General features: G+C 44.7%; 2 protein-coding genes across 3 annotated transcripts; both read right to left on the reverse strand.

The window, feature by feature from the left end:
- Positions 1–43: 43 nt before the first annotated feature.
- dgcr8 (DGCR8 microprocessor complex subunit) lies at positions 44–8,233 on the reverse strand. The gene is made up of 14 exons (XM_083673905.1): positions 8,140–8,233; positions 6,609–7,565; positions 6,029–6,188; positions 5,585–5,727; positions 5,051–5,375; positions 4,612–4,809; positions 4,418–4,519; positions 4,185–4,283; positions 4,008–4,090; positions 3,573–3,673; positions 3,367–3,473; positions 3,138–3,265; positions 2,835–2,948; positions 44–2,356 (listed from the first exon to the last, which is right to left on the reverse strand). Exons 2-14 carry the CDS (start codon positions 7,251–7,253, stop codon positions 2,273–2,275), a joined length of 2,289 nt encoding a protein of 762 aa, XP_083530031.1. The 5' UTR covers positions 7,254–7,565; positions 8,140–8,233; the 3' UTR covers positions 44–2,272.
- Positions 8,234–9,254: 1,021 nt separating this feature from the next.
- Positions 9,255–27,341, reverse strand: tango2 (transport and golgi organization 2 homolog). Of its 2 annotated transcripts, none has more exons than XM_083673735.1 (9): positions 27,303–27,341; positions 25,931–26,061; positions 20,606–20,694; positions 18,519–18,638; positions 16,770–16,884; positions 11,958–12,025; positions 11,524–11,671; positions 10,770–10,874; positions 9,255–10,484 (listed from the first exon to the last, which is right to left on the reverse strand). In XM_083673735.1, the coding sequence occupies exons 2-9, from the start codon at positions 25,984–25,986 to the stop codon at positions 10,364–10,366; spliced, it is 822 nt and encodes a 273-aa protein (XP_083529861.1). In that variant the 5' UTR covers positions 25,987–26,061; positions 27,303–27,341; the 3' UTR covers positions 9,255–10,363. The 2 variants fall into 2 exon arrangements, with proteins under 2 accessions (XP_083529861.1, XP_083529860.1); XM_083673734.1 differs by having other exon boundaries at positions 11,524–11,674.
- Between the last annotated feature and the right edge of the window lie 515 nt (positions 27,342–27,856).

Below are 27,856 nucleotides of genomic sequence, written 5' to 3' on the forward strand. Positions count from 1 at the left end.
AATTTTGGCACATTAATAAGCATTTCACAGTAGGTGCCAGCTGAAGTTAGTCATGACAATTTTATTTGCATAAACGAATTTTACTGTAAGTCAGATCTCAAGTCGCAGCACATACTTCATTTTCTAGGCAGCAATATCTCTAGCAAATAACTCATTGTTACAAGTCCAACAGTAACAAGTGTAAAAAGCATTGTTTCTTCACACACTAACACTCACACACACACACACACACTTGGCAAGACAAAAACAGGCAAATATGAGAGGGGGGGGGGGGGGGGAAAGCACATTCTTAAAGCAATCTACTCTGTATTACAGCAGCCTTGTGCCCATGAACAACGGTGAAGTGTTAACAGATGCAGTAAACATTCAGGAAAAAGCTCACACAGACCAAATACTTCACACAATGAATGCACAGCAGTTTATATTTTGTTCCAGCAGGTATTGCATGTTTTTTTTTTGTTATCAATTCCTGTATATATAGATATATTTATGTATTATTTGTCCAGCAACCTACAGTATTCTATAAAAATGCATAAGACTGTATTTAAGCTTTGGTTCACACTGCTTCTGTAGCTATTGGATTTAATGACATGATCGCATTTTGTTCGAGGTAAAAGGTGTACCAACTTCATTTTGTAGATTGCCTTTTGAGGGGAGGATTGCAGTTCCACATATTCTACACACCAATGTTTGAAAAAATTAACTGATCTGTGTGTTCTGATCAATCATCATATTGATGGCAAACATACTAAAAACCTTTCACAGACAGACAATCCATTAAGACAATTCTTAAACTTCTGCACATGCTAAAGGCAGTTTTTCCAGAAGATCAATGTCATATAATCAACATTAGAAATACTAACTGGCTAGACAATAAATGCTCTATCAAGTAAGGGGGGCTTGGTCTTTCCATTACCCACGAAGGGGGACTTGACTCCCACGTATTGTCTATAGAGGGAGCCCTTCATGAAATCGGTGAACTAAGGCAACATGTAGCTAACTGTCTTCATACCTCAGGAAGCTTAAATGAATGGCCTCAACGCAGCTGAACTGTACCAAATAGTAAGATGGAGTGCATGGCCTCTGTTGTTTTAATCAAAATGTCCATATAATGTATTAAGCGGCTAATACTCCCAAATGCAGAAATTAACAAAAACAAGTATTGGTCTTAACCATGTAACAACTTTTACCTTGTATATAATCCCCCCCCCCCCCCACCCCCATACCCCCCCAACTACAGTACTTCAAGCCCTTGTGCTTGTCTTCTCTGCAGTGCTAATGTGGAAAGCAGGACGTTAGCTAGACAGATCAGCCTGTTCAGCTGTCCATTGATATGTTTCATCCTGTATTTCCAGAACAAAAAGGCAATTCAAATGATCAGTCCCTCTTAACAGGTCTTGAGATAAACATTCACGCCATCAATTCAAAATGCATTTCTCGTACTAAGAACTATGAGCATGTAACAAGTATTTCGACTGGACACGAGTGCAGAAAACAATGCATTTGGAATATAGGTCATTTTTACAGGTAATGTTTCACGTGCAAATGAAAACGTACGCTGGCCACTCTAAAGACAAAGCATATTCAGAATTATCCAAATCACCATCCAAATTATACACAACACTGACCATCAAATATATCCAACACAACAGCATATACATCGGTTTTTCCCCTAACGTACCTGCCAAGCTGAATAGCAAAAGTACAGAGCAACTAATCCCTTTGAGTAGTCAATGACACCTGTCAGAAATGTTAAGTATCCAATGTGGGTTGCCAGTTCTACTTGGAGTGACTTAGAAATTAAATCATTGCAATATAAAAAAAAACAACAACAGGGAAGTAGTGGTTCTCATCACTTAATAATAATAGGCTTACATTATTTCTTGTGGTTCATACCTACATGTCCAGTTATCCTAACCTGCCCTGTCTACAACCTCTGTGGTTCCGTTTTCGAGAAGTGCCGTTATAGAGAATGCATCTAGAGAGGTAGATGACGCCCCCTCCGCTGTCAGTGCATTGTCCTGTCCACTCCTTTAACTATTCATTTACAATGAGCCAAAACAACCGGGGAGAAGAAAACAGCTTGGGAACTTGGGGTGCTAAAGAGGACCACTTTTAAAAATGTGCCGTTTTCGTATATTGCCATTTCACAAGGATGCATAATAGGATGGGATGCTGGGGGAGGGGGGAGGGCGTGGCTTCTTGTCATGACGGTGACGATGGCTGCTGTTGTTGGATCAGTGCCATGGTAGGTTGGTTGCAGTGATTTCTCTTAGACGTCGACAGTGCAGAGAGGTTGACTCCCGGGCTGGGCAGACTCCATTATGGTCATCTTGGGCTTCTTCCTTGTTTCCTCCTGGAAAACGCAAAGACATGAGTCACTCAACACATCAGTCTCTAAACGGTCGCACCGATGAGACACGAATCACCGTTTTAAGATATCAAGGGAGCATTTAAAAAACGCATTAATAAACAACAATTAATGTCTTCCGAGGGTTAATTAATGTCTACAAGGGAAGAGTGCAGAGAGAACCTGAGTAACACAGGTATGGCTAATGGTCTGTGTGTGTGTGTGTGTGTGTGTGTGTGTGTGGGGAGGGATGTGCTTTTATCTGCAGGGTATGTACCACTATAACGAACACGAGAGTCAGTGCAGCCAAGGTGAGACAGGGTTACCAGACTGTGAAGTAGAACGGTCTAGAAGGAGACTGAATGATGAGGTCAAACACAGAGGTTACCACTGGAGACACAGTATCTAATTGGACCCACAGGTTTCTCTGCTCTATTCTTCGGGGTAATAGGGAGAAAAAAAGAAAAAGAAAAAAAAGACATACCCTATCCTTGGCCAGTTTTTTCATCTCTTCTTGCAGTTTGTTCAGAATGTGAAGATTTGGCTTGTTCTTTTTGGCATACTGCTGAAGTTCAATCACACTCTTGTCGGAATTTTCCTGCAGAGAGGGGAAAAACCAACAACGATGAATTCAGGGAAATCACAGGGATGCGCATACGGCTGGAATGCAAACATATGCCATCGAACTAAGCAGTACTAATATGGTTGGCTTCAGATGAACTGATCTGGGAGTTCCCTCTCTGCTGTATCGGTCTCCACCGGAGGAGCAGCTGTGCTGAAATCGTACCTTCTTCACCATCTTGTTGCTCTCTCTGCCGTACATGCGGAGCAGGGAGCCCCAGTTCTTCACGTGAGGATGCAGCATCTGCAGGATCTTCTGGGACGCCAGCTGCTTCCCCACCCTCTTATTCTTGCCTGGAAATGAAGCGAAAGCATCGACCGTTGAAGAAAACCGCGCTTCCATTGACTACCTCTTTGGGTTGCTCGATGGGTCAGTGGTAAGGGGTGGTACTTACACCATCCACGCACGGTGTGCTTGCCGCATGTCATGACGTATTCACTCTTCTGGTTCTTCCCTGGGATCACCTCAAACTTGATGCTGGTATCACCCATTCCATGGTTTCTGCAGGAGAGAAGAGATTGTTTATCCTGTATTGCCAGATAAACCTGGACGGGGCAATAACACAAACTGACCATGACTCTGATCACCCCATTGACTTACCTCTTAAGGCACTCGTGAAGAATCTGATATGGCGAGAGTAAGCCTGCTTTATTGGTCAGCTCGTACACCCTTGAATCTTCAATACTGATATGATTAAAATACTGGGGGGGGGGGGGGTGGAGAAATATATGAATGTGCATTAGTATTCATCCTATTTATCATGGAGATATAATATCATCACACCCAAACTGAGACAAGTTCATGACACGGAAACCACACTGGCATGAGAGTGTGGCAAAATTCTTGATCGCTCCAATTCTACTCAATCATTACATCCACATCACAGCTTCGAGTGTCCGCAAGTGCCCCCCCACGTCTCAAAAAGAAACTACGTCTCCCTCCCCCCCCCCCCCCTCACATCTCAAACAGAAAATCCATGTGAGAAACATTAAATGAATGGCGTTTTCAGCAGGAAGGGGAGGCAGGTAACAGTACCTCCAGTTCATCCCCCTCTACAGGCTTCTCCTCGGACGTCTGCTTCACAAAGTCAGGGATGAGGATCTCCAGTGTGGCTCGAGCTACAGGTGAGACATCATCATCAGATCAACTACAGGTCTCAAAGTCTCCCTTTATTGCCAAAGGATGATAACAATAGGTGTAAAAGTCATGTACCAGCTTTATTCTTGGCAAGTTTTTTACTGCTTGCCGTTCCTGTGCCGTATGTCACTCCATCTATAATGACTGAGGCTCCAAAGGGTTCACTTGGGTTCTCTGCAGGACATAAAGAAAGACGGAATGAGGTTTGGTGGATGAAAGCCACTTCGCCTGTCAGTGCTTCGCTTTGTCATTGGAGCAACAGAAAGAGATGCGTGTTACGAGGAAAGGGAGTGAGAGCAGTGACTTACCACATTCAAAAAAGTTGTAAACAGGTCGGACCTTTAGGACACGTTGCATATATTCGTGCAGGATGCAAACTTCAGACTTCCCATTTGGGTTGATGACGAACTCTGAGAATAACAAATACAAGTTGAAGAGATTAACTGTCGATAGTCGTCCCTTGAAACGCCCCCCCCCGTTCAACCCTAGTTCCTGTGCATACCTTTCTTCGTGGGGGCGTCAGAGACAGACAGAGTGATGAGTTTCTGGTTGGCAGGCAGAATGGGCCTCTCGCACTCTGCTTGCTTCCTCTTGGCGTCCCTGTTGAACTGCCGGCGTTCGGCCCAGGTGCGGAACTTCTTCACTGTCACTTGTTCAAAGTCAAAGCACTTCTCCAGGTAGACGCGGAAATCTTCAATGTCTGTGGGTTTTCAACAACAGGGGTATTTAGTACATTGTTGCTCTCAAAGCCAAACAGGCAATATAAAATATCCTTTATTTCAAATCTTATTAGTTTCTGGTAAAAAAAATGTTTTAAAACCCCCCACAAATATTACATCACCATACACCGATTCAAATCTAATGCCATGGCATTTAAAAATCCTCAATTGTCAACAAACTGAAGAAGTCAACTGCTTTTCATGGAGTGTGTTGACCCTTACCTATAGACTCATCTTTGCACACCTCCACCTTGGCTTTGACCTGTCCCAGAGCCCCCATGGCCATCTCACAGGCCTGGGGCCCCTTGCTCACCGGGCAAGTCCCCACTGTGCGTGGGCCTGCCTCCTCCGAAGCCACAGCTGTGGAGTCCTCCTGGGCCGTGGAGTCCGGTTCATCAGGTCTCTCCACCGAGTCCGCCTCCTCCCCGGGCTTCACCGGAGAGACCTCCGCATTGGGGGTCACCTCTCCGTTCAGTTCCCTTTCCTCCTGTTCCTTCTGTTTCTTATAGTGCAGGCAGGGGATGCTAGTTGTGGGAGCGTCGTGTTTCTGTGCCGAAGTGAGAGGCGTTTCGCGGTCATTGTTTGAGGATCAAGGTTAACTTCAAAATCAATAAGTATGAGGGCACTCCTACTAAAGCAATTAGATATCGCACCACTTTCAAGGTGGAAAGCAATAGTATGAGGCTAGGCTACTTAAGAGAACCAAATGTACTGAAGTCTTCCACCCCCCCCCCCCCCCCCCCCATCATGTCTTACCCTGATGCTCCCGGTCCCCAAGAAGTAGGGCCTGGACCAGGTAACAACTCTGGTCTCTCTATGCAAGTAGACTGGAATGCCAGAGTTATGGAATGTCATGATCCATCCGTCGGGTAGTGGCTCAGTGGGTGGACGCCCACGACCTGGTAAACGCACACACTTAACTACAAATCAGCCGGCATACACACAGACACTTAAAAGCGCACCTAATGGCAACCACGCGTGCACACGTATCAGCACCGACACACAGACACACAAAGACACACATCGACACACATCTGCAACCGTCACAACAGCGGGGGACAGAGTCCCTTTCACAAAGCGGAGCATTATGACTGATCATCGTACGAATGGGAATGCCAGATGTGTTTTCACAGGGGCTAACAGGCAGAATTCCCATGCTTCAGAAACAAGTCAGTTCACCACCAGAGATCCACCACTCACTCTTCAGGACAGTCTTAATTTTGGTCATCATGGGCTGGACGCCTCCCTCCCCGTCGGACAGGTGGTCGCTGTCCTCGGCGTTGTCCTCGGCCAGCCGCATCTTCTTGGGCATGGGCATCCCCTCCTCCAGCAGGGCGTCTACATCATTGTCAAAGTCCTCCTGGAAGAAATAGCCATTGAGGGTGGGAGAGAAGGGGGCAGGACCTAGCATGCCAGCAAGTTTTTTCCCCATTCAGCCATGTCATCTCATGAGCACTTTCTGAAGAGGGAATATCAGGTCATATTTCATGCAACCGACACCTGGCGTGCATGCTGTCGATGACAGGATTATGTTCAACATGTATGGAACACTTAGAAACCCTCTAGCATATCAACGCCATCAAATCTCAACATCCAGCGGAAAAGACACGTGACTTCCATCAAGCACCGAAAGCATGACGCACAGGCTGCCATTTGGTTTGTGACTTTTGGAACAAAACGTCAAAATGAGAGTGACAAGAGTACAAGTGGGAAAAAAACAAAAAAACAGTAGATGATGCTCAGGGCTCTGCAGAGCCAAGGACAGAGGCTCCTTACTTACCTCGTAAGAATAATTCAGGACCTCCTCATCCGCTTGCTCCTGCTGAGCAATCACCTCAGACCTGAAACCGCCCTGGTCCCCGTCTTCAGGGTCCAGGAAGTTCTCGCTGAAATCTTCCAGCTCATCCAAGACGGCATACTCCACCTTGTTCTCTACGTCTACCTCTGCCTTATTCATTCCGTCGCCTGCCCCGTTCACCGCTCCAGAGCTACCCTCGTCGGCGTCATGCAACTCACCATTAAGGCCCTCTCCACTCTCCTGACCTGTGCACAGCACCTTCCTGTCTTTGCTCATGCTGCTCTCTGTGAAGCTCACACTGATCTTAACATCTCGGAGTAACTTAAGGTCTGGCAGGAATTTGGTGACGGGGGGCGCGTGGCGGCCTGTTCTAGGGCATGTGGCGCCGGGTTCCACCTCGTCTGACAGATGAGTACAGAAGTACTTGGCGAGGAGCGGCTCCTGCTCTTCCCTGTCCCCTGCTAGGGTGTGTGTGGGTCCATCACCACCAGAGCTAACGTCCATTTCCTCTGCGTCACTGGACGTTTGCAGGGGAGGTGGTGGAGGTGCGTTACCGTTAAGGCTCTCCTGGTTTAAATCATTAGGTGGCTCCAACGGAAGGGGGGGTAACATGTCATCTATCTCCATTTTTACAGTCTTATTTATATATCACTAACGACAAAGAAATACTTGTGGATCAATCTGACTGTTTTTTTCTTCGAGAACCCTATTCATAAGCTAACTCAGCTAAAACGCATGCAAAGCACATTGCACAGATCTCAAAACTTCCCTGTATTGACCGTGTACCAGTGTTGAATATGCTAAGCTGACTACATTGTTCTTTTCATTAATGTAGACAGCTTTTTAGAATCACTGTCTCAATTATTGGAAATCACAATGCATTCAGCTTATATGTATCGAGGCACTGTTCATCCTCCACGGTCGAATCCTCTGTGAGAACTAGAAGAAAAAGAACACAACATATTGACTCAATGGATGACTCATTTTAACACATTTCAATCATATGACTCTCAACGCATATATAGTTTTATAGAGTAAGATATAATATATACACATTATTAGGCAGCACTTCGACTTATTAAGTAGACAAACGAGGATGTGCACCTTACAGCAGCAAGCTCCACATTTTAAGAGAATCTTGCAGCAACCCGGTCTGTATCTGCTCTCATTAGACGACTAGCTAGCAAGTTACTGTAAACTAGCCTCTTGTTAGCAAGAGAATCAACAAGCCCAGCGAGCAGGAAATGTCAAAGTTATGATGCAATGTCTTAACTGCTGCATGGGGAGCATTCTGCCGTCAAACATCTCATAATACCTTCATGATCATCTGAATGTATTGTCCTCCAGACAAGCCAAGCTATTAGCACACCTAGCTAAAATGAGATGAGGCTGGCTAGCTACCGTTAGCTAGATACGGCTTAAACTTGAGGAAGATATCTAGAGGTTAGCCAGGGTCAACATCGCTGGGCATAACATGGAAGACAAGCGTTCAAACTATATTTAAAATACTCACCTATTGACAACTTCCAAACATGTATTCGCTTAGATAACTAATTTTATTCTAAGGACGAGGCCAGACAGATCCCTTCTCTGCTCCGCCATCTTGCAGACAGCTGCAGGTCTGATGTCCCGCCCCATACCGGTTTTTTTGGGATTGACTGGCTGTGAGTCCAATCACAATTGAGTTGTTCGTAAACTGACCAACCATCAACCCGCAAGGGCGGGTCTCTCTTCAGGACGAAATACTGCGGGAATAATTAGACCAATCAAACTTAAGAAGAGATCCCACTTGGCCAATGAAAACGACAGGCACAGTCGTGTTTGTGAGTAGTTGGGATGAGCAGTCACAGAGGTGAAGTTGCCAGATAACTGCCGGTAGGTGGCGAACGCATTCATCATCAGAACAGCGATACCCCAAAATAAATGCAATCAAAATATACACTCACCGAACACTTTATTAGGAACACGATACGAATACTGGGTAGGGCCTCCCTTTGCTCTCAAAACAGTCTCAATTCTTCGTGGCACTGATTCCACAAGAGAGATTCTGGTCCATGATGACATGATTGCATCACGCAATTCCTGCAGATTTTTCAGGTGCACTTTGAAGTTGTGAATCTCCTGTTCTAGCACATCCCAAAGGTGTTCTATTGGATTCAGATTCAGTGACCGGGAAGGGCACTGAAGAACACTGAACTCATTGTCATGTTCATGAAACCAGTTTGAGACGACTTTTGCTTTGTGACATGGTGCATTATCATGCTGGAAGTAGCCAATAGAAGATCGGTCAATTGTGGCCATGAAGGGATGCACACGGTCAGCAACAATACTCAAATAGGCTGTGGCATTCAAGCGATGATTGATTGGTATTAACGGCCCAAAGTGTTCCAAGAAAACATTCCCCACAGCATTACACCACCTTCACCATGAGAAGGTGTACAAGTGTTCCTAATAAAGTTCTCAGTGAGTGTGTGTGTGTGTATATATATATGTATACAATTAAATAATCCATTCTCTGACACACCCTCTACTTGGAATCTGATGAAACTCAAAATCCCTCATAAAATAAACGAATGCAGCCTTCACACAATGCGTTTCATCATCAAAACATTGAGTGAGTCCTTGTTTGTATAGATGAAAAAGTTTTATTCACAACTGATATCAAGACAACTGTGACATGGTAAACAGGGGCTTCAGTACTTCTATGGATACCTGAGGTCAGTGACATAAAACCCAGGACACCACTGGTAGAATCGTCATGGTAGCACACATCACATTACATATTTGGAAACAATCATTGCAATTATTTGGATGTTATCAGCAAGGACAATGCATGGAGACGGGGGTATGAACCACAGACAACACTGCAGCTGTTAAGTGGCAAATTGAATCCTTCACTGCAAGGCAAAACAGTTTCTCCTATGCAGAACAAAAGGCAGAATATATCAAAGAAAACACTAATGAGAGAAAAACATCACCCACCTAAGCAAATGTGAAAATAATGCCTTTCTCTGTTGTCTTTAACTTCCAGCAAACATCAGACCTCAAAAGGTCAAAATAGGGCAGTGTACATGTTATGGGACAGGATTTTATCAAATGCATACATAATTGTGTCATAGCAATTATACCTGACATCTCACTTTGTTGTGGCTGGTGATGACTGGTTGTAGAGATGGTGTTACCAACTGTCAGACAGGGACATGACTGCTCGTCAGTGCCACGGTGTTAGAAATGACATGTGATTGATCGCTTAGTTCTCATCTTCCTCAACAAACCAGTGCTGAGGTAAATGGATGCAGTGTCAAATGTAGATCATTTACCTTTGCTTGTGAAATTACAATTGTTCTTTGGCAATAAACATATTTTGAAGCACACAAATCAAATAATAAGTTATTCAAATTATCAATAAAATTAAGAGCTTATTCTTTGATAATATCATTGAAGCTAAAACAGTGATGCATGATTTCATCAATTCACACGTTGTCATATATTAAGCCAAGCTGAAATACATTTCCCCAAAACAATTACTCGAAAAGTGCAATTAATCTCTCTTTCCAAAAGAACGGTGCCATAATTGTCTCTTGCACCTCCACCAGTTTAAATGGTAAATGGAACATAAATCTTCATGCTCATTTTCACTAATGCGCAGCCAGAGCTTGCTGTGGGAGTAGGAGAGATGGGAGGGGTGTGGGATGCAGAAAGGCACAGTGTGTGTTTCCCCAGCGCCCTGGCTGTCTTCAATCCTGAAGTTTGAATTGGAAGGAGCTTGTGCTCCATTGGCTGATGTCACAGTTGAGCATGGTGCGTTCCGTGAAGGTCACGTTCCCTGCGGCGTCTATGAGGATAATGGTATTGGTCCTGAAACAATCAAGAGACAAAATCAGAAAAACAGAATGCGGGGCGGAAAGAGATCAGGGGGCTTATGCATTTCAAATATAAGGAGAGCGGCGCGCATTGGTAATGCGGAGGAGAGCTCGATTATTTTCGATGTCGGCTGAAGGCCGGGGAGGGCTGATTATAGACGGGATTATGTGCGAGAGGGCTGTTTGATTCTCACACCCGACATAGCCCCGTCACTCACCTCTGAGGGAGAGACGAGCATGACAAATGGGAGAGCTAATTGGTGTCGGGGAGGACTCTGACCTTGTGCCGTATGCCGGAGAACGGACACACACGGCGGACAGGGCCTGGAGCATGGGCCTGCTGTAGCCTTCGCCCTGGCTCTCCTGGTCTGGGTCAGGGCTGTTCCTGTGGAAGACAGAACATTCTTACTCAAAAACCTCCTCTCGAACATTCCAAGTCAAACCTCCTCTCGAACGTTCCAATTCAAACCTCATCTAGAACTCGAATCGTTGGAACACAGTTTTTTGGGGGGTTTTTGGTTGTTTTTTTTAAATAAGGAGTGAGTAACACTGCGTTAAATGGTGTACTGTACACAGTCGGACTGTCGAGCCAATTAGAGAGGTAAGAGCTGTCAGAAGGAAAACAGTTCACTGACAAAAAGCTTGGCAATTAAGCTGGAATAAAAGCAACTGCCTCCAGCAACTCAACTGTGCTTTTTGTTCCTGCTCAACACGGTCGAGTGTACGTTCGCTACTCCTCACATTGAATGACCTTCAACAGGTTTCTTTCATCTCAGCCATACAGAGTGTGAAGGTTCATCCTCTCACATTCGCATGCTGTAGAATGTTCCGGCTTGTTATTCTCACCCCCGTAGCAATTAACAGGTACATGTTTCGAACGTGGAGTGTGTGCGTAGGAGGAGATGTGATTTGGAATTTGGCCCCGTCTGAGACGTGCCAACTCGAGTTTCACCCTCGGTCTCTTCCAAGTGGGAGACCCCAATCCCACCCCACCGCCCCCCCCACCCCTCCCGCTGCATGTGCAGAGTACTCACAGCTCCTGGTTGTTGAGGACGTTGAGCAGCTCCTGCACCAGGCTGTCACAGGGCAGGGTCTGGTTCACCACGCTGGTGAAGAGACGCTTGCCGTGCTGCATCTTCCTCCATGGCGTCTCCAACAGGGAGTTACTCAAGCCATAGATTCCTGCTGGGAATCAGGCAGACAAGACATTGCTAGAGGGATCTCTCCAAAACATCCCTCTCACATACATACAGTACCTGAGGCATGGTCAAAATGTTGAAAACATTTACATGAGGCTGGTGGAGGTCAAAATCGGAGGACGGGCTCAATGTTAATGCATGGTATGGAATGAGGAACGGTATCAAACAGCGATTTTCTTCCTCCACCAGCCTCCCCTGATGAACATAAACATCCTTGACTATCTACATTCATGTGATTGCAACAACATACAGCGTTAAGAAATACAGACCTGGTTGTAGACGGATGGGCTCAGCACTGCCTCTGTTTCCATAGTAACACACTGTGTCTTCTTTGGCCCTGCATTGGACACAATGAGAGGGAAAATTATGGAGGACAGTGAGTGACCGATTAAAGTTCTGCGTCGGTCACCCATGATTTCATACCTTATTATTATAGAAGTAAAGAAACAGCACTTGACTTTCTATCGTTTTCCTTTAGAATGTGTTCGAATTTCCTATGCAGCGATTAATGAGGCCATTTCAGTTGTAAAGGCAATCGAAATGCCAAATAAAAAGGAAACAATGGTACATCGTGACAATAGTTTCCTATCCTAATCGGATGAGCTTGGGAGGGAAAAAAATAACACAGATCCAAAAATGCTGCTGCATTGTCCTCTTCCATTTGAACTAGGCCTTCACACTGTGTTTAATATGTCTCCCCCGTCCTCGCTACAGAAAAAAAACAGAAGACAGAATTCATAGGTGTTTCCATACCATTTCATTATTTGGAGTACAGTGTCTCTTTGATATCACAGACTGAATCCTGACCAAAAGCTTTGAAAGAGAATAAGTGACAGCCAGTCACCAGTAACATCAGTCAGTCTGGACTTGGAGACTGGTGCAACACTGCATCAATGTCTCACCTTGTTATTTGGCAAAGAACGTGAGACTACATAGAATATAGTGTATCCAGCAAACTGCTATGGCAGTTTCAACTTCGATGGTTCTCATCAATGTTATCCTAAGGAGTTCATCCCACAGAGGCTGGCGAGATTAAGGCTGGCTTGATAATAACCTCGGCAAGTGGCCGAGGAGAGAGGTACTGACGGGATGAAATTTATCTGACGAGGGGTTCTGCTTGCCTCTAAATGCTTTTTCACTCCAATTAATTAGAAGCAAATGTCCCTGTCCGAGCTTGTACATTTGTTTATGCCACAATAAGCAATTAAGCTGGGGGAAACAATTGCTGCTTTGCAAAGGGTATCTCTCTCTGTTTGTGTTCAGTATTCTTATCTTGTGTAAATTTCCTGGGGCTGGGGAATTTAAAGAGTGCTACCAAGAGGCTGTGGGAAAATGTTAAAGAGGCATGTTAACATCTTCAAACCAAATACATTTAAAAAAAATAAAATAATAATCTTCCCAGGCTAAAGCCAAACCAGACCAAAAACAACATATTTCTGTGATACAACAACAATTAGAAATCAACTCTGGCCTTCTGCTTTTATGCAAAGTCATCTTGCTACTTCTATGGACCATGTTCCTCATGTTCCTAGCAGTACGACCAATGTTGACTCCTGTTGAATAGATACTCTTCAAAACAAACTACCTACTTGATATGTATAGAAAAATCTTAACCCTGCAGAGATGGTCCAGACGTGGTATGAGCTGGAAAGATGTAAAGCGATTTTGTGTAGATTATCGATTCACATCCACAATTCAGCGCCACACAAACATACCGTGTGAGATTCTGTTTGGACAGATTGAGGCCAAAGCTCAATAGCCTCACCCAAAAGCACAATGTCTAGTTTTGCAGTCTATGGGTGGATGTTTCAGAGAAAGAAAGGGCCATTTCGGATATCCAAACACTGACAAGAATATCAAAACGCCATCATTGTGCTGCAAGGAAGATTTGGGCAGAGATGAGGAAACCGCAGGAGGTCGTATCACTGGGCAGCACGAATGGGAAGAAGCTCTTTTTTCTGAAGCCTTAGAACAGCAGTTTGAAGATCCATTGTCAGAATAATAATCACAACGCAGGATAGTAGATGTTTAAATGAACAGCAGTCTATTTTTCAGAACTGCTTTGAAGACGTTTTTTCTTGCAACTAGCTGCTGTGCAGTTGGATGATAGGTGGTGGGGTTATCTGAGAGAGAGACCGACACTTTTTAAACCCAGCAGCAGAGACCACCCGGTGCTGGGTTGGTCTGACTATCACATCAAATTTCCTTCTAACAAAAACAGATAGTTATCTTAAGCACACAGCCAAGAGAGACAATCATACAAATCACCTCAAACAGCAATTAACAGACTATACCACATCACGGTAAGTTCTAGAATAGTAGGCTAAGGGATGCAGAGCACATTTTTGAATACTGACGACTTCCAAATATGACCCCACACTAACATCTGCAGTGCCAGAATTAACAAATACATTTCAGTTGAACATCTGGCTTTACTCATGGTCATGGAGACGCTGTAGTGCTATTCTATGCTCAGGATGCAGCCATGGGCCCAGGGACTACAACAGCGGATTGCTAAACCTACTCTCAGTTCTTTGGCCGATGATACTGGCAATGAGAGACAACGAATATTCATGACTTTTCCTCATCAAAATCAAACAGTCCATACACTACTGAAACCAGTTCAAGAACGCTCTGTCCGATCTAATCGACCGCTTTTGGGAAAACAAGCTCCTGCCAAAAGCTATACCATGGTTTTAGGCAGTGATAACAACTCACTTTTGTGAAGTGATTGAAAATGTACATATCTGAGTACTTCAAACATATGCAAGCTCTATTGGGTATTATGTATTGTACAGTGAGGCATTATGGGATTTCTTGAACTGACAGCTAAACGTGTATAGTCATCTTTGTTCTCGATTAAAGGGATAATCTCCCACCCCAGACTTGAATGCGTATGAATAAAAGATGGTCGTTCAAAGTCGAAAGCATCCAAAAATTAAAGACGAAGACTCCCATATCAAGCGCAGACATCATTTCATTGATGGCGTTGATGAGATGAGGTTGAAATATATATCATTAGTTGTGCCAAGGCAAGGGAGTGGGGGTATGCATGAATCAGAAGACAGACTCATTGTTATGCATGGAATGGCATGAGGAATGGTATCAAACACATCGACTGAACTGCATAGGCTACATGCAAACCCAATCGACAGAGTTGATAGATTATTAATCAAGGCGACACTGGTTTAACAGGCTACATAATTAAGGGAAGGCATGAAATAAATCATTCCGATGCAGATTTGAAAAATTATAATTTCTGTTTAGCAGGGTGATGAATAAGAAAGTACAGCCTGTCCTACTACTGAATTCCCAACGTGTCATACATACATGTCTACATTACATTACATCTACATTATACAACAGAAGGAACACAGCAAATGTTTAAAACGGCCTCCACATCTTGTCCACGTCACCACCACATCATAAATAATATCATTGGTTAAGGATGAATGAGGAATCCACTAATTGTAACATAGAGCTCCTCTCTCCCTGTACGAGACGTAATTATTGATTCGGAAACAAAATAAACGCAGTATTTCCTCTTGGTTGTCTGACACACACATTACTTTTGTTTCACTGTGCAGAGAGAGAGGGAGAGAACACACACAGACACACACACACACACACACACACACACACACACACACACACACACACACACACAAACACACACAAACTAATAGTCCTGTAATGAGGCTGTTTATTAAGAAGGTATACAAATAAATTGCAGTCCCAGCTGCCATCTCTATGCTTTTTATTAGGGCGTACATGGCTCCTATCTGTCAGCATCCATGCATTTTGTTGTGGCTCCACACCAGGCCCCCCGAGGGCTCTGGCAGACAGAGAGGAATGGGGTGATTTCAGCCCCAGATGATGGGCGTGGGCCAGAGCATACATCACCAAATGAACAGATAAGGCTCTTCCCTTCTCTCTGTTGACGTCTCATGCGAACAGCTGGTGACCTGGGTTTGGGGGGGCCCTCTTCATTCCTAAAGGCACTAGCCTCAGTGGTTGCGAACAGGCATAATTCCTGGTTTTTAACGAGGTTTTAAATATCAATTCTGTCCCTATCTTCAAATGACCCTTCCTCCGACGCAGCAAACGCTCTGTGATGTTTACAATGTGTTGAAGCTGAGGTGTCATATGACTAGGATGGAGGTCTGATTTGGAGTCTAGAATGTAACATTTTCCTATGAAGCATTTGCATTGTAATAATTGTATAAGTTTACAGTATTTACAGCCTTGTTTGATTCCTTCTATTTGACCATTCTGATACTAATTCAACACAAACTCAACAATTCTTTGCACATTGTGTTAATTAAATTACTTGGAGTCAGGGTTAATACCTGGAAACAACAGTGAGGGAGGGGTTGGTTTAAAATGAGAGCTCTCACACTGTGCTGTTCCTGCCCCAGGCCACGCAACCATATCATACGGATCATAGCCGACCCCCTGACCTCTAAAATAAGACAGAGACACCTGTTGCTATGCCAATAGAGTGTCTATAAAGCCCTCCCAATGCCAGCTGTCTTGGATTCAGCAGTCCCACTTTGATTCGGCTCGATACACTACAAGGCCTTGGAATTAAATCACTCCTGTCTGCTCCAGAGGTGAAAAAACCAAAGTCCCCACATACAGCAGTGTCTGAGTTGTCTGAGTTCCTTTTGTCTGAACAACCCTCCCCACATAGAGCAGTGTCTGAGTTCCCTGAGTTCCCTTTGTCTGAACAACCCAGAGCTTTGTGACGACACCTCAGCAACTGGTCTGGTAAAACAATATGAACAGGTGTTGTTTGTTTCTTTCTTTACCGACCCTTGGCCCCTTCCCTGAGATACCTGGGGAAATAAAAAGGGTTGACACTGTATTCTCTGTCTGGATCATCCAAAAAAAACCCGGATAATCCAAAAAGTAAAAGTGGGGGGATGGGCTGTTCCTGCAAAGAGGATGCATTTCCAAACATATTTGTCTCAATATGCGCAGGCAGACCAATCCTGTCTTTCGTTTAGCACAAAGAGCTCAGTGGAGCCCAGAGATCGGTTCCTCCATCTATCCATCAATCTTACCCGACATCAACTCACTTAAAATCCGCCGTTAGGAGGTTGAAGCCGTTGTACATGTGTCCTTCAGAGGACACCTTCTTCAGGTAGGAGTAACTGTCCTGGTTGTCCGTCAGGAAGTTAGACACCAGAAAGCCTAGAGGATACAGGGATAAATGGAAACAGAGTTGGTGTCAAACTGATTCCGGTACATGTTGGCACAACATATTCAGTTACAAAATGTTGCTTACTTTAGGCAGTAAATCAGTGCAGCTTTACAGTGGGTATTTGAGTTGAACATTTCAAAAAAAATCCTGCTGGAAGTAGCCATCAGAAGATGGGTACATTGTGGTTATAAAGGGATGGACATGGTCAGCAACAATATTCAGGTAGGCTGTGGTGTTTAAACGATGCTCAATTGGTCCAAAGTGTGCCAAGAAAATATCCCCCACACCATTACACCACCACCACCAGCCTGAACCGTTGATACAATGCAGGATGGATCCATGCTTTCATGTTGTTTACGCCAAATTTTGACCCTACCATCTGAATGTCGCAGCAGAAATCGAGACTCATCAGACCAGGCAACATTTTTCCAATCTTCTATGTAGCCTCAGTTTCCTGTTCTTAGCTGACAGGAGTGGCACCCGGTGTGGTGTTCTGCTGCTGTAGCCCATCTGCTTCAAGGTTCGACGTGTTGTGCGTTCAGAGATGGTCTTCTGCATACCTTGGTTGTACCGAGTGGTTATTTGAGTTACTGTTGCCTTTCTATCATCTCAAACCAGTCTGGCCATTCTCCTCTGACCTCTGGCATCAACAAGCCATTTTCGCCCAGAGAACTGCCGCCCACTGGATATTTTCTCTTTTTCAGACCATTCTCTGTAAACCCGAGAGATGGTTGTGCGTGAAAATCCCAGTAGATCAGCAGTTTCTGAAATACTCAGACCAGCTCGTCTGGCACCCGTCGGTTTGAACTTCGGCAGGTCGTCTTGACCATGTCTACATGCCTAAATGCATCGAGTTGCCGCCATGTGATTGGCTGATTAGATATTTGCGTTAACGAGCAGTTGAACAGGTGTACCTAATAAAGTGACCGGTGAGTGTATGACACTTACCAGACACTTTTATCCAAAGCGACTTACAGTACTTTGAGTGCATAAATGTTTAGTATATACGGTACGGGAGGGATTGAACCCCCAATCCAAGCGTTTGCTAGCGTCAAGCTCTTCCAACATAAACACTAGCAAGTCTAGCAGAGATATTTCCCTGTTATTTAGCTACCAGAGTTAGGAGGACAGCCTGCCACTGGAGGAGGAGGAGAAGGGGGGAGGGGGGGGGGAGGTTGCCTTCACTGACGTTAACACTAGTTAAGTGTGTCAGGAATATGCCTGTGATGTGGCCTCAAAGAAAATAAACAAATTAGGGAGCTGCTATTAACACAAAGAGGTGTTTCCCTGAGGGGGGCTTGAACATCTGCAGTGGACAGCTGTGAAATGACAAAGGAGAGGTGGCGCAGCACACACAAATGAGGCCAACGAGGCTGACACTAAAGTGGATGGACTTACTGTAAAACTAGTAAATAACTGGATTCGCTTATTGGAGCACTAGAGGAGAAATCCCTAAAAGGCTGTTCATGTCCATTGACCGTGGCTGGTCCCATTTTAAGGGTTTAAGGGGTTTTGGGGTTCCCAGTTCCATTTTATAGTAAGGTAGGTTGTAAACGTTCCAACACATCCATGCCTCTAAAACAGGACGTATTGTTCCATTGTCGGTGTGTGGATTGGAGCTCACCTCTTCCCTGTGCGTCCGGATTGGGCCTCCCCTCCAGGTAATTGGTCAGTGCGGCCAGCTTGCCTCTCTTGCTGATGCCCAGCCATGATCCGCCCTCCTTTCCTTCCTCCAGGTCCAGCCCTAACAACAACAACAACAACAACAACACCCACGTCAATATTCCAAACCATTATATCAACCCAATATCTCACCAAGGCAAATGTTGTGTGAATCAATAACGATCATCACTGATTGGCATTCACTCCTCTCAGGAGTAGCTGAGACCATCCCTGATTGGAGGAGGGGGGGGGGGGGGGGGGGGGTTCAGTTTTTTAGGTGCGTCATTGTACAGAATGAAAATTATGAAACATAAACATTATTCAAATCCAGTAAACGTCCTCTCTGCCACAGACTCATTACTGGGGCCTGGATTATCATCAGCATGCAGATCACAAAATTCTGACCATGCTGAATCCATAAATCATACTCAACAACTAGATGTGTCTTCATGCAGAGGTGAAAGCCCACAAGACGCCTCAGCAGGAATAACAAATCGGTAAAAATTATTAAGAGGAATATGAATCGCTCCATTACAGCCAGAATAATGTGCTAGTTGCTTGCCGTTCTGCCCTTGGAAAAATGAATACACTGAATGAATGTCAAATTGTTGACACTTTGAATACATTCAAGCCGCGCAAACGGCAACGAGACATAGGCTGATGATAATCTTGACGTAAATTGCAGCTTAGGCTACGGAATCCAAAATCATTCCTCTCTCAACTTAATGTTCATTTTGATGAGAGAAGCGGGCCGCTGTGGGAGGAGGAGGAGTATGCAGGGGACCGCCGCTTCACTCTACTGTAAGTCTACACTTCCAAGCAATCAACTAGCATAGGTCCCAGCAGGGCAAGTACAGAGAGGAGCACTCTTCTACAATGGACCCCAGCCAGGGCCTCAAACCCCAAACACACACACACACACACACACACACACACACACACGCTGCTGGAATTCCATAAGGACCTATAGACTTACCTCCATCTCTCTCTGCTGTATCCATCACCTCATATCAGGGCCCTGCCACTGCCACTGCCACTACCATTACCCCCCCCCCACACACACACACACCAGATTAGAGCTTCAGCAGCCACCCTCATTCATTTCTGCCACGTCATATAAAAGCAGCCATCAATTTAACGCCTGCTGTTGGAGTCTGACCCCCCGATTACAGGGGAAAGGAGACGGATGAACAACTAAGGGTATCTCTGTGTTTTCATCCGTCAGCGGGAAGAAAGGATGATTGATTTCTCAGCTGGGCCGTATTGTGTATTAGTCTGGCGAACATCAGTCAATTAAATGTAGTTTACGGCAAGGTGCCGGTCAGGGGTAACCTGGTAGTCAGAGGAGAAGGTGATTCAAAGGCAAAATGGAAAAGAAAAAATAAATCTGAAAAAAAAAAGAAAAGAAGAAAAGAGTCCAAAGCTTTGACTATTACTGGGCTAACCTTGAACAGAACATCACTTGAACACAACAATTGTGCTGATTCAATTCCGACAAATTCCTGGCCCTTAGGCGCTTCATTTCAAAAACCCTCTTTAGCCCTAAACCATAGAAAATCTCAATGAAAACCAACGTCGCTTCTGGAGATTTCCGTAGGAAAAGACTAGCATAGCCCGCATTATATCAGAAGAAAAAGAAAACTACAGAACAAGAAAGGCTATTTATAAAGCCTGTTCAGAAACAACGTCTTCCTTCTCGAGTGCGAACGGCAGGAAGTCAGAGGAATGACTCGAGACACGTTGGAAAAGTAATGCCCTTGCTTCGTGCCAAGAGATGCATTTGCCCTATCGAAACAATATATTGTACCGTCATGCTCTTATTAAAGAATGGAATGATTCATCGGAAAAACCCCAGCCTTATTAATTCCTCTCAAAATGGGTCTGTTGACATGGAAACCAATATCAGGCCCATGAATGCATACGAGATGAGATTGTGTAGCGCTGCCATATAAAGGCTCCCAGAGACCACAAACAGAGGGGACTCCTCTTCGGGTGATCTCTGTTGGCCCACACAGTGTTTCGCACACTTGACGTCGAGTGCGTACTTACCGCTGAGGATCTCACTGTTGCTCGCCCAAAAGTCTGCAGCTTTGGAGGGCCGTTGGTAAAACTCATCTCTGTTTGCAGCCAAAATTAACCTGAAAGGAAAAGAGAGAAAGAGGGAAAAAAGAGTGAGAGAGTGTGTGAGAGAGAGTGTGTGAGAGAGAGAGAGAGAGAGAGAGAGAGACCACTTCAGGTAAATGTGTGTTAGCGTCACAACCTACTGTGCTCATCTTGACATGTTGTTACGCTTTTTGTCCCGTCCCTTTAATTTCAAGTGATGGAGCGCTGAGAGTGTTTGTCCTCATTTGCCAGGCGGCATTCTACATCCATGAGTGAGAGATGCAGCATTGTAGACCTGACTGAGCCCAGAGGTTGTATGTTCCCTATTCTGTGTGTCTCCCCCCCCCTTTATTTAACCAGGAAAAGCCCATTGAGGCACAGTCTATTCTGCAAGGGAGGCCTGGCCAAGAAAGAAGCAGCAGTCAATATAACCTGGCAACATTTAAAACAGACAACGCCATCGGCACAACATGATCCAGCCTAGAGAAAACATTTACACTCCTCCTGAATATTTTTTTTCCATCAGTTTTAAACCCATTTAGGGACACCATTACATCTAGGTGAAGCATACCTTGCAGACTATGCCGTGCCCCTGGAGCGCAATATGAAAACTCGGGAAACGGCCCCGGGGACTTGAAGCAGCAGCCATCTAGTAGATCACGCCTGGTAACTGCTTGTGGTGAAGGAGAGAAAGCTACAGAGGTATTGGGGGAGTTTACCCAGAAGGGCTTTGTATATTAACACATACCAATATAGCTGTCTGCACGTGGAAAGTGAGATCCAGCCCACCATATGATACAAGGTGCAATGATGGGTGTGTGTGACTTTGAATTTGTAACTATGGACAAGGTATGCATGATAAACTGAGTCCAGTCTGTGTAACACAGATTAGGCTGCGTGAACGGACCTTTATATGGTCCTCTGTGGCTCAGTTGGCTCAGAGTATGGCGCTAACAACGCTTAGGTTGTGGGTTTGATTCCCGCTGGGACCATATATACTGAAATGTATGCACTCACTGCAATGTAAGTGGCTTTGGATACAAGCGTCAGCTCAATGCCATATATTACTATATAACATCCCCCAGGCCCTCACTGCTGCGTGGCGTGCATGGGCCATTATAAGACACAGAGAAGACCATCACACATCAAATCTGCTTGATAAAACCAGGTCGATAATCACACCTTTTCAAACCCCTCCGAGCGCCAGCACTGCATCACTGACATGCTGGCTGAGTGGCTATGGGGAAGGTTCCGGTGACAGAATGATCCACTGCTGGTGGATGGAGACCAACCAACACACAAGCCCTCTGGAGGAAAAAAACACACCCCCAACGACAGCTCTCTCAATCAGAGATCAGATTACTTTGGAGGGAGGGTGGCATACTTGGCAAGTCCTTGGCCACAGAGAGAAAAAAAAAAAAAAATAAAAAAAATAAATCACCCTCACTCTCAGCCTGACTTGGACTGGGCCTATCGGTTTCAGACACAAGGGGGAGCAAGAGAGCAGCCTCCTCCCATGATCTCCTCCCCGTTCTCTACTCCACTCCACACACGACTGACCCGTTATCCCTTTCAGAACCACTGGACAGTCGCTCATTAGGATAATGAATTGGAGGACTCCAGCACTGGGACCCGGTGTGCTCTCTTCCTCCCCATTTTCACCAAAACAGTGGAGCCTGCAAGTGAGCCTTCAACAACTAGAGCGTTTCTGATACAGCGAGCAAGATAGGGGGATGGGGGATGGAGGATGGAGGATGGGGGACACCCTTCGATGATGATGATCCATAGGATCAGAGACAAAAAGACATAGAGCAAAAATAGATTTCAATGGCACATTGGAGGAGGGAGCAGCTCACCGAAATAGGTACTATATGAAGCTCACTGGCTAACCGCGAGCATTTCCACAATCATGATCTCAAAATGAAATCTGTGCAGGCCAACATTTTATTATCGCTATTAAACGTGTCATTCGAGAAATACAGTACAGTGTGCAGAGCTTTCCACTATTTACAGAGTCAGAACCCAGCAGGAGCTTAAAATGATTTGAGCATGACAACATTAGCCTGCTCCTAGCCTGCTACTTAGCCGGTTTGTCAATGAATGGTAGCCTATCAAAACTAAGCAAGCACCCCTTACCTACTAACCTTAACCCAGTAGTTATGCAATAACCCAGTAACACATAGCCTTAATGCCCCCAATTTATCACTGCTGGGCCTAATGTTGCATTTGACATTCATCTTGGTAGCCTTTTTTTCTAGTGCTGCACAACTGTCAGATATTTAGCAACATTGAATGAGTGACTGAGGGACTTCACATTTACTGTTTGGCTACTGTCATGAACAGTATGAACAGACACACGCACGCAGTTTTCTTCCAGTTTGACTGCCCTATATGACTATGCTGAGACAGCAGACCATAGCTCTGTCTGTGGGCCTGAGTGAGTGATTTCATCAGAGCAGCAGTGGCTTTATAGCCTGTTGTATACGGAATGTCGTTGGAGACTCCGTTAAGTTGAAGCACTGTGGGAGATTCTTATCTGGGTGTGTTCTTCTTGTGCTGGCTGGCTCCACACCAGATCCCACCAGCCATGATGTATTGATGTCTGATTGAAGTCCGACAGCTTATGGCACTTATGGTTGGGTATACAGGTAACCGGCAGTCGAATATTCTCAGCCTTTCCACCTCTCTGCTGAGAATGTGTATGGTGCACCAGTCCCAGAAAATGATGAATGTTCGTTGGAATTACACACCCATCACACTCAATAATTCACACAGAACACACATGCACGTTTGTGTTTTCTTCCTCTTCCGTTGTAACCGACGACATAAATGAGTCGGTTGCCATGCCAAGTCAACGGTCAAGACGATGAGGATTTAATAATGCCACAGAGGCATTCATTCAGAGCGCACGGATGAAAATTAGGCCACTGAACTATAATGACCTCCGCAATAATTGTATCTTTCTTCTGGGCTTCGTGGCAGCGGCGGCCATTAATCTTGTTGAGAGGAACGTGGAATTCTTTAAGAACAAATGGAACAAATTGACCTCGTCAGGGTCAACCCCTGTGCATCAAAGGCTAATGATGCAAAGCCGGTTCCAACGACACGTGTGCCCCGAGAGTCAACGCTTTCCCAGAAACAAAGCAGCCGCTAATGATGCTGTACAGGAGAGCATCTGTTTATCAGGGCCTGTGGGAATCACACGGGATCAACAACAAGACACCCAACACGCAACGGCTTGCCACAGAGAGGGTGCAGTGGCATATGCGCATGACGAGGCCACGCCCAGACCGTGACGTCGTTCAGCCATCATGACCGCCGCCATGATTCCTCTACATGCTGACTTACCACAGTGCATCGATCTTCATATCACTTATTCATCAAAAGATACTTCTTTTTGGGGGTTTTTTTTCCAACAAAGTCAACGAGAATAGCACAGTAGTCAGCAAAATACATCCAATTACTTCGGATCGACGGATGCGATACATAATTGATCGCAGCAGTGTTACCGGGCAAAATAGAGGACCTGCAAATGCCAGAAAACCAGAGTGACACAACGTTAATTCACAGTCTTGTAATTCTTTTGGTTATTCCACTCACTGACATTCTATGCATTCAACCATGAAGATTCTTTCGCTAGGTTTCACATGTCCTCTGGGTGCAGACTGAGTCAGTGCATGCACGCACACTTGTGTGCGCACACTTGTGTGCGCACACACACACACTGCGCACAGACACAGTGATCTCCTTAGGCCAGGGGAAATCTCCCATGGGCAAAGGCAGCGATGGGCCCAGGCCAGGTAGAGAGCTCCCTGAAGCCCAAAGGGGATTATAAAAAGCAGGGCTTTAAATTGCACGGTAAGGCACATTGACTGTTCCTAGTCCACTGACCTCTGCCCACAAGGGCCTTCACTGTGAGAAATCAGTAGTGACTGGAGGTTAGGTTAGCTGCCTGCCTGGCCTGGAGCCGACATGGTCTTCGGCTCCCAGTGCTGGGGAGTAGTTCCACTACACGGAGTTCAACTCATTTAACTACATTTTGCTCGAGTTTGGTGGTAGTTGTGAAGAATTGGACAACAAAAACACTGGAGAATAGAGAAAGGACTGGACGGGTTAAGAATAAAAACATACATGTATTCTCCAGTACAATTTCATACGGTTATGGACATGATAAAGCGGGACTCGACACAAATGGTCACAAGACCAACTAACACAAGTTATCATTACATCTGACTGACATATCTGACCGATCGGATTAATAATGATTTTTCTGTGTAGTCGGCTGACAGACACTCGATCATATCAGATTCTAGATTTCATTAAGAATTCCCAATATGCTGCCACCATGCTCTCAAGTTACAATGAATCGCGAAGGGTTCACGCTTGGTCCAACACCTGAAGCCGATGACTCGTCTCTACGTGTTGTGAACGATGCATGTAAACATTAAACATTAACGGTGAACTCTATGTGATAACCTGGTCACGATTATGTCGTGCCGTTTTAACAGAACCTTTATCTAGCGCACAACATCACATGAATGCACATAGGAAGAATGAGAATGGAATATCAACAAATTAACCAATTTAAACTATTATTCCAACCCTAAGACATATTCCCTCACTGCTTCCTGTCTCCCCACTTCGCTCCACCTCACCTGTTTTTATCTTTCTCAGTGATTTCAGAGTGTTTCGGTCATTCAGTTTCTGTCATAAGGCCTAGTCATCTTTCTGTAACTGACTGTTGTGTGTTGGACAAAGTAGTTTTGATGTTGTGAACTAGTTCTTCAAACTAGCTTTAGATTGACAACTATATTTCTCTCAAAGGTAGCTTTAGAGCAGTTTAACATCTTCCCTTGTAAATAATTGGTCATTTAGTGAAATACATTTTCAGAGTAGCTTCCCCCAGCACTGTCAGCTCCACTGTGGTTAGCATGGAGGCTTTGATGACAGCCAATGAAAGACAGCAGCGTCTCTCTCAGCTTCTCTCTCTCGAGCTTTCATCACTGCCCCTCGACTGGCACTTCATCAGACACATAGCACTGAGATGGTGCAAATCTCCAAACTACATCTTGAAAGGATTCTATCATATTAGGAGATGAGATTAGAATATAAGAAGATCTGCTACACTGATTTCTACAGGTTCAATTACAGCTAGATCATGGGTAAGGGTGCATCGCTTTAAGATCAGCATCTGATACACACGTAGGATGTAAAATGAGACCCAGAACGGTCCATCTGAAAAATATCATGCAAAAAGCAGGGAGGCCTTACCTGTAGGCATTTTTGGACGCAGGTCGAGGGTCAAACTTGAAGAAGATGATACACATGAGGGTATTGGGGACGGGAGATGCTCTCTCACGCTGTGTACAGACACTTTCAAAGCTTGCTCATGTTGACAAGGACTGGAAGAAAAACAAACGGGTCATGAGAGAAGGTGAGTACCAGGGAATGAGCCGAGCCCCACCTCCAAGAGCGACCCAACACTGGGTTTAAGGCTAAAATCTAATCATATTTCACAATATTTCTTACAGTACCTTATAGAGCTAGGCCTGTAGGATTATACTATTGAGTTGTGGCCCTACTAAGCACTATAATGAGCTATGATATTGGGTGCAAATAAAAGAGCTGATACATTTGTCATCAAATTCTAACCCCACACATGATTATTATTTCCCTAAAAAGTAAAGGCCTGAATGGTTCGCTCTATGCATCCTTGCCAATCACCAATCACGTAGTAGGTGGCCTGAAAAACATGGGGCTTATGAATGTAGGGAAGCAAGATTGCTGACAAGCCCTTATTTATATACTCACACTAGTATAACCTGATTGGTAACTTGCTAGCTATTAGCTCTCAAACTAAGTCAGGTCATCCAGATGATGGACTTGGAACTACAATTTAGCAGCAGTGTCATGTGATTTATCATTTGAGATTAGTTTATTGATTACCAGAATTTGGGCTGTTGCAACAAGTAACCTATAGCATGACAAACCATGTACATGCCCTATGGGACATGTTATGCCACGTCTTCCAGTATGGTTAAGGTTCAAGTCCAGTCTCTGGACCTCCACCTCATAATGTAAAGATTAGGTGATTCGCCAGATGAGTCAAGTGGTCAAACAAAGGCTTGCACAAACTACTGCATGCACCTCTCCAGGAACAGACCCTGCAGTGCACCACTAGCTACAACATTGTCGATGATTAAAATGGATCAATGTCTTAAGTCTGTATCCCTATTCGTTGGATGACAACACCATCAGAGCAAGGACACTTTAGTAGCTCTGTTCATCATATACAGACATACAGTAAAAGTACCAAACCTAGTTGATGGGACAATACATATAGCTTTCTATGGTCACCTGTCCTGCTGTACTGTCCCCTCCGCAAAGACATAGAACATAGCCATCTGTAACTTAACTTCTGCAGATGACAGCTAGCACAGACTAGCTACAATGACAGCCAGCTGGCTTAGAGCAAGCTAAATACATAGAGGTGCAAGGATCATAACGTAAGCCAAATGAGTTAGCAAGCTACAGGCGAAACAAGTGAAGTCATGTTTCTATAGAGGGTTATCTAATGATGTTATCCAAGTTAGTTCTATTCTTGTTTAGCTAGCTAGCGACAGTGTTTAGCTCAAGTACTCACTGTTCCGATGCACTTGCTGCTGTCTCAACTGAAGATCGATTCATTTGGTTGGCTAGGAAGCAAACTGGGTGCACTCGATTTGGTTCTATTAGCTTCGCTCTCCCGCTGCACCGAACGGCACATTCACGTCACCTTAACGTGTTCGATCCCCGCCGAAATATAACGGGTTCCGTTGAACACTAAATCGGGTGCACTTGTTTTTGGCCACCGTCTTTCAACACCCAATGTGATTGGCCAATACTAATCAAGAGATTTTCTCCGAAAGTTTGACAAAAAATGTAATTCGTGCAATAAAAACATTCCTTGATGAATGATTGTTGATTCTTTTGTAAGTTATTTCAGGCAAAAAAAATAAAATGTTTTGCAGCTAATCGTAATGCATACACAAGTAAATGATATAGCAAGATTTTCGATACGATCATTGATAATATATAGGATAGAATGCACTGATGATACAAAGTAGCGACCAACTCATATTTTGGTTATTGACAGCAGTCCACGGTCGAATCCTTCACCACCGTAATTATGCAAATATTGTTTTTTTAAAACCAATC

This window comes from Argentina silus (assembly GCF_951799395.1).
Source record: "Argentina silus genome assembly, chromosome: 7".
NCBI lineage: Eukaryota > Metazoa > Chordata > Actinopteri > Argentiniformes > Argentinidae > Argentina > Argentina silus.

Bases quoted from the DNA above. Each gene is read 5' to 3' on its own strand.
- dgcr8 (XM_083673905.1), bottom strand. From the start codon at position 7,253: ATGGAGATAGATGACATGTTACCCCCCCTTCCGTTGGAGCCACCTAAT. The intron at 5,376-5,584 runs GTAAGACATGAT...ACTTCGGCACAG, and splicing joins TGGGGACCGGGAGCATCAGG to AAACACGACGCTCCCACAAC. The intron at 4,284-4,417 runs GTAAGTCACTGC...TATGTCCTGCAG, and splicing joins TTACAACTTTTTTGAATGTG to AGAACCCAAGTGAACCCTTT.
- tango2 (XM_083673734.1), bottom strand. From the start codon at position 25,986: ATGTGTATCATCTTCTTCAAGTTTGACCCTCGACCTGCGTCCAAAAAT. The intron at 18,639-20,605 runs GTAAGTACGCAC...TGTTGTTGTTAG, and splicing joins CAACAGTGAGATCCTCAGCG to GGCTGGACCTGGAGGAAGGA. The intron at 12,026-16,769 runs GTGAGTTGATGT...TGTCCAATGCAG, and splicing joins CTCCTAACGGCGGATTTTAA to GGCCAAAGAAGACACAGTGT.